The sequence below is a fragment of the Triticum aestivum genome, chromosome 6A, assembly GCF_018294505.1.
Source record: "Triticum aestivum cultivar Chinese Spring chromosome 6A, IWGSC CS RefSeq v2.1, whole genome shotgun sequence".
Classification (NCBI taxonomy): domain Eukaryota; kingdom Viridiplantae; phylum Streptophyta; class Magnoliopsida; order Poales; family Poaceae; genus Triticum; species Triticum aestivum.
The window spans coordinates 558,119,553-558,125,275 of record NC_057809.1 but is presented as its reverse complement, the minus strand read 5'-3'; the positions used below and the strand labels follow the sequence as shown (position 1 = coordinate 558,125,275).

The 5,723-nt window shown below is 56.7% G+C and overlaps 1 protein-coding gene across 1 annotated transcript; it reads left to right on the top strand.

Annotated features, from left to right (window-relative positions):
• Nucleotides 1-3,242: 3,242 nt before the first annotated feature.
• Nucleotides 3,243-5,062, top strand: LOC123128489 (cyclin-dependent kinase inhibitor 1). Its single transcript, XM_044548512.1, has 4 exons — nucleotides 3,243-3,947; nucleotides 4,036-4,094; nucleotides 4,195-4,404; nucleotides 4,492-5,062. Exons 1-4 carry the CDS (start codon nucleotides 3,258-3,260, stop codon nucleotides 4,568-4,570), a joined length of 1,038 nt encoding a protein of 345 aa, XP_044404447.1. The 5' UTR covers nucleotides 3,243-3,257; the 3' UTR covers nucleotides 4,571-5,062.
• Nucleotides 5,063-5,723: the final 661 nt, after the last annotated feature.

The window sequence follows — 5,723 nt, the reverse complement described above, 5'->3', positions numbered from 1 at the left end:
ACATTGGACTCTCCGTGATTGTCTACGGACACGGGTGACCCTTAATTTAAAAGGAGAAAAGGCGTTGGCTTTTTTGAAGACTCATAAGTTTTTCTGTTTATTTTAGTCGTAGGAAAACCGCACTATAAAGAGGGGCCGCAGTGTTGAGAGTGTTGGGGTTCTCAATCCAAACATGTCAAAAGCCTCACAACTATGCCATCATCAAATAAGGGTAAAACCACATATCATACTAATGTTGCTAGGTCCACCAGGTGCCCGAGGTCCTGGATCTCTGGGTGCTAGGAGTCGCCAGAGAGGTTATGGTGTTCCTTTAGAGTGACCGGGTATATGGGTCCTGGACCCCGAGTGCCCTAAGTGGTGTTTTGCCCCTGGACACCCTAGGTGCCCGGAATCTCTACTTTGGGTTCTTGGACCACTTTGTGTGCGGATCCCATGTGTAGTCCGGGTGCGTAGGCTATGAACCTCGGGTGCCTAGAGTCTCAGCGGGGCGATGCCTCTTTTTATCACTTGGGCGGGGGTATAAATAACTCCCCTTCTTCTATCTCTCAAGCTAACCAAATTGAGCTACTCTGCCATTTTTCGAACTCTAAAAGCTTAGTTACTTACTATTCCTCCAACCACACACTCCAATTCTTTGAGAATTGGAAGAGCTTTATCCGATTTGCATTTTCACCAAATCAATTTGTGATTCCCGAACTCATTCTTCACCAACAGTTGCTATTCTTGGAGCTTGGGCTTGTAAGTGGTAGAGATTCCCTGGAACCTTTCTTGCCAACTGCCAGTACTAAAATTCATGTGTAGCCTCTGTAGGGTGGATAGCACGACTAGATGTTTCGGATGGGATCGCACATGGGGCTTTTACCCATGTTCGGGCCCTCATGGTCGTGGTAAAACCCTAGTCCTGCTTTTGCTTTGACGGATTGTGGAAAACACCTCATGTGAGTGGGTTACGATATGTGGTGATTGTTGCTCTTGAGATGATGAGTAAGACTCAGATGGCCTCAAACTACCCCCTAGCCTCACCTTATAAAGAGGGACAAGGTCTAGGGTTACATATTCTCAACTGACCTAGCACCCCGATCGGTTGAGGGCTTCTTGACTTGCACGCCAAGACGAGGAACCTTCTAGAAGGGAGACTCCTTGCAAGGCCGAGGGCCTTCATCACATCTCGTCTTGTTGGGCCCTACTGCCAGCCCATTGACGGGCTTCCTGGCCGATGGGCCACCCCTGGTATTGTACACCATCACATGACCCTTCCCTTCTTGGCCTTGTGTGCCGAAACAAGGGGCTAGATTTGCTTTGCGATGTTGAAAATAGGGTGTAGAGGAGTAATCCTATTGGGAAAAGGTGAAAAAAAAATAGGACAAAGAGTCTAAGAGGGTCTCCATTTTTTTCAATTAACTCTACTTTTTCGCATTTTCTAGTTTTTGTTACGCTTGTGTGATCCCTTCCCGAGGAATTCGTCATCCTTGCCCTAACTCGACGTAGGATGGATCCTACGGTGATTCTCGATGGGTAGATGCCCAAGAAACAAATTAGGATCCTGGGAAGAAATGGGATTACCCGAGGAGTTCATCATCCTTCCACTCGCTCAACGAAGGATGGCTTATATGGCGATTCTCAGGGGTAGATACCCAGGAACCAACGAAATAAGTGCGGTAAAGAAGAACCATATGAGTGGACTACCTGATATCAAATCCCCAAGGGCTAAAGGGCTCCAGGAGTGCTTTTGGATGGAGAGGTGTCAATTTGGAGGAGAATAAGTCGGAGGGGGGGGGGGGCATGAAAGATACTATAGGAGTTTCCTTCCATGACGCGACCAAAACGATCTGGTTTTGCCAAAAAGTGGAGCCTATGGGCAAAATCCGGAGCTTCAACAAACCCAAAGTTTCATGCCACCTCTGAGATCAAACCTAGGGCATTCATAAGACTTTTTGGACATGCCTGATGCCAAGAGAGGGGTCGGAGCTCCTGGTTCTCTTCAACCCAAAGCCCAGCAACGTACCCGGCCGAGGAGACTTGGCCAACTGGTATCCAGCAGTAACGACGAGAGTGTGGGGTCTGACGCGGAGGGAAATTGGGTGGCGACTCAGCCGACTACCCAGCGGGGCGACGCGAGAAAGTACCTGATAGAAACTAAGTTACTTTGGCAACTCCGTGAAAACCATGTTTCAACGTTTCAGAGAATTCTACAACCAAACATGCTTGTTGCAAAAGTTCATTTTCTATAAACATGTAAAACTGTAAGTTCTAAACTCATATTCACATGGGAGATAAAAATATATATTCATGGATCACGCACACGACCAGGCACTGCGCGCAACCAGGCATCCATCCACCAGTCGTCAGTATGCCAAAAATATCACCGTGGCCGACCCCCCGCGACGATCAACCACCGGCGGCACCGCGGCCCGTGCGCGCCTGGCCCGCGCGCCACCGAACTCACGCCACGCGCCTGCCAAGGGGCGGTAGATCCGGGGGCTCCCTGCCAAAGCCGCCGGTGCGGCGACCGACCTGCGATGTCGTCCCGCGTACGGTACTCCGCGAACCTGCCGCGCTGGTCGATGCAGTTTTTTCGTTACGTTACACGGCTGGCCACATCTGAACACATTTGCCATTTCACTTAACTGAATTAACCACTTCGCAGAAAGCAAGCCTGACAATACCTGCCGCTACCGGCGATCCTCGTACGCAGCCTTCGGCTTCAACCGCCGCTCGCATCATCACGTGTGGAGTGGAGTGGAGTGGATTGCAGGCAGACCCAGCCGACGGGCGTCCCGAGGCCGAGGGCCGAAAGCAGATCAGGGGGTGCGCAACACACGTCACCGCGCGGCCGACGACGACGGCAGACGGAATCTGAACCTGCCGCCGACCCCCACGCTTTTCCGGGGAAGCCTTTCGACAGTTACCATCCGATCCGCCCGCAGTTGCAGGGCAGAACCCACAACCCACCCAGCACCCAGGGAGGGGAGGCCCACCAGCCAGCCCATCTGTAAATTTCTGTTTCTTTCTCTCTTCCGGCAAGCCCGCCCGCGGGCCCGGCCCTCATCCGTCCAAGCGCAAGTCACGCATGCAACGGCCCTCTCCAAATCCGAACGTCGAATTAACCCCCCTGCCATCAGTTTCAAATCCATCTTAACCCCCGCCCAGGCGCGACGGGAGCCGTCGGATCCGGCCCGGCCCACGTGTCGCGCCCGGGGAGGACCGGGGGCAATCTCGTCCGTCCGTGGCCGCCCGCCGGAAAGGCCATTCCCGTGATGATCACGTTCCGTTGGGGGTCTGCAGAACGGCGTTACGGCTCGAGGGGCGAGGGCCAGATCCGGCTGACGGCGCCGTCGGGCGGTCCTGGCCGTCGGATCGGGACCCGATCCCCCGGCTCCCCCCTTGGCGTGTTATATGCGTACGCACCCACGCGCACGGGGCGCACTCCGGACGGGGGAGAGAATCCAAAGAGCAGCCCAGCGGCATCATACCCCTCCCTCCCACCCACCGGCGCCGCGCTGCAGACGCAAACGGCCAAAGGCGAGCGGCGTGGGGCGGAGCGCGGGGCAATGGGGAAGTACATGCGCAAGTGCAGGGCGGAGGACGGCGCGGTGGGCGGCGTGGAGGTCACGCAGGCCGTCGGCGTCCGCACCCGGTCCCGCGCGGCCGCGGCCAACGTCGTCGTCTCCAAGAGGAGGCGCCCGCTGCCGCCCGGCTCGCCGTCGGCCTCGTCGTCCCTCGCTCGCGCCCAGGGCGGGAGCTGCTACCTGAAGCTGCGGAGCCGCATGCTGTTCATGGCCCCGCCGGCGCCCGCATCGGGGGCTGCCGCCGGGCACGGGCCGGCGCCGCCGCTCCCGGCCGGCCTGTCGCGCTGCTCCAGCACGGCGTCGTCCGTGGACGCGTCGGCCGCGGCGCAGGACAGGAGCCTGCCCTCGTGCGGCTCCGACGCCGCTGCCAACAACAAGGTGAGGGAATTGGGTCCAAACCCTAGAATTCGGATACGATTCGAGATCTCCTTTTTTACTGAAACCCGTGTCTTTCTCCGCTCTGCAGGCAGGCGCCCCGGAGGGCTCGGCGAGCAACAACGCGGAGAGCGGCGGCAACCGCGAGAGGTGCGAGATCGAATTCCGTCTTCTTTCCAGCGAATTCTTGTGAATTATGCCTCCTGCCGTGCTCCTGACCCCGTCCCGCTCGCCGTTTTTGAAAATTCAGGCGAGAGACGACGCCGTCCAGCCATTTCCCCGGCGACCTGAGCGACCTGGAGTCGGATCTGGCGGGGCAGAACAGCGGCCGGTCGTCGCTGCCGCAAACGCCGACCGCCCAGGCCCAGCCCGCCGCGAGGTCGAGGGTCCCGCCGGCGGCCGAGATCGAGGAGTTCTTCGCGGCCGCCGAGGAGGCCGAGGCCAGGCGGTTCGCTTGCAAGTAAGTGCTTTTAGCAGCAGCGGAAACTCTAATTCTCCACTTCGTCGCCGGAGTTCTAACGTGAGAGCTTTCTCTCTCCGTGGCCAGGTACAACTTCGACGTGGCCCGCGGCGTGCCGCTCGACTCCGGCCGGTACGAGTGGACCCCGGCGGTGAGCAGCAGCTAGGCAGGCGACGAAAGCGGGCGTGCAAAGGGGGGAGAGAAGCCGTAGCTCGAAAGTTACTCACTGTAGAGCTGGGGCGCCGGCCGGCCGGCCGGCCGTGTAGAAAGGCCAAGGGAAAAAGATGCTCCGGAAAGAAGAAAAGAAGCATTATAGCCTAACCAACCAACCAACCACCGATTCATCAACAACAACTTTTTCTTTCACTCGCTCGCTCACATACTCCCACCATTATCACCTCACCTCCTTAATCCTGATTTTTCCCAGCAGCAGGAGCAGCAGCAGTAGCAGTTTTACTTCCCCTACTGGTACTTATCTTCTTGGTTGACAGGACGGATCCCTCGATCGATCAGTCCCTTACTGTAATTGCCACCTAGTAGTAGTTGTAGTTGATTGCCTTACCTGTATTTGCCTGGATTTTTTACTGTACATCGTCGTCAGCAGCATGTAGCAGCAGCAGCAGCTTCTTGCTGCAGATCTATAATTTGATTTGAGTGAGTGAACCGTCTCCCTTTGCCGTTTCCGTCCATGCATGCATGATTCCATCTTATCCATTGCACTGTTCCTGCGAGAAGAAATGCACACGTTATGCGGTTATGCAGATCGTTGCGTAGCTACTAGGTAGTTCTGCAAGTGAGCAGACATGCAGGCTATGGAAAAATCTCCAGTGCTCAGCGCCCATGCATGGCATGGCATGGATGGATGCTTCGGTGCAGAGTGCAGTGCAGACAGACGGTACAGGCAGGCAGTCTGCAGTGGAGGCTTCCATGGCAGGCGGCAGGCGGCATGGCGTGCCGTGGAAAGAAGGCTTGGCTGGGAGATGGGGGACCCCGGTGCCGGGGCCGAGGCACAGCGCGCGGATCGCCCACGCCCAGGGAAGAAGGGGAGGGAAGTTACCGCTGTCTCCCCACCTCTGCCGTCGTCGCGGTTAAAAAGGGGGTTAGATGGAGCAAGTGGCGATTAACCTGCGCGTGAATGATTAGTGATCAGAGCGGTTAAACTAAACAAAGCGCCGCTGGGTCTGGATCCATGGCACATGGGTGCATCATGCCGTGCACGGTGGGAGGGGGGGTAGGGGGAGGGGGCATTAAGGAATGTTAGTTGCATCGGGATCTGGGTCAGTCAGTAGGTTGGTAAAAACTAGGAGTAGGATGGGAGC

Coding starts and splice junctions, on each gene's coding strand:
- LOC123128489 (XM_044548512.1), top strand. CDS start 3,258: ATGATCACGTTCCGTTGGGGGTCTGCAGAACGGCGTTACGGCTCGAGG. Junction 3,948..4,035: donor ACGCCGCTGCCAACAACAAG/GTGAGGGAATTG, acceptor TCCGCTCTGCAG/GCAGGCGCCCCGGAGGGCTC. Junction 4,405..4,491: donor GCCAGGCGGTTCGCTTGCAA/GTAAGTGCTTTT, acceptor CTCCGTGGCCAG/GTACAACTTCGACGTGGCCC.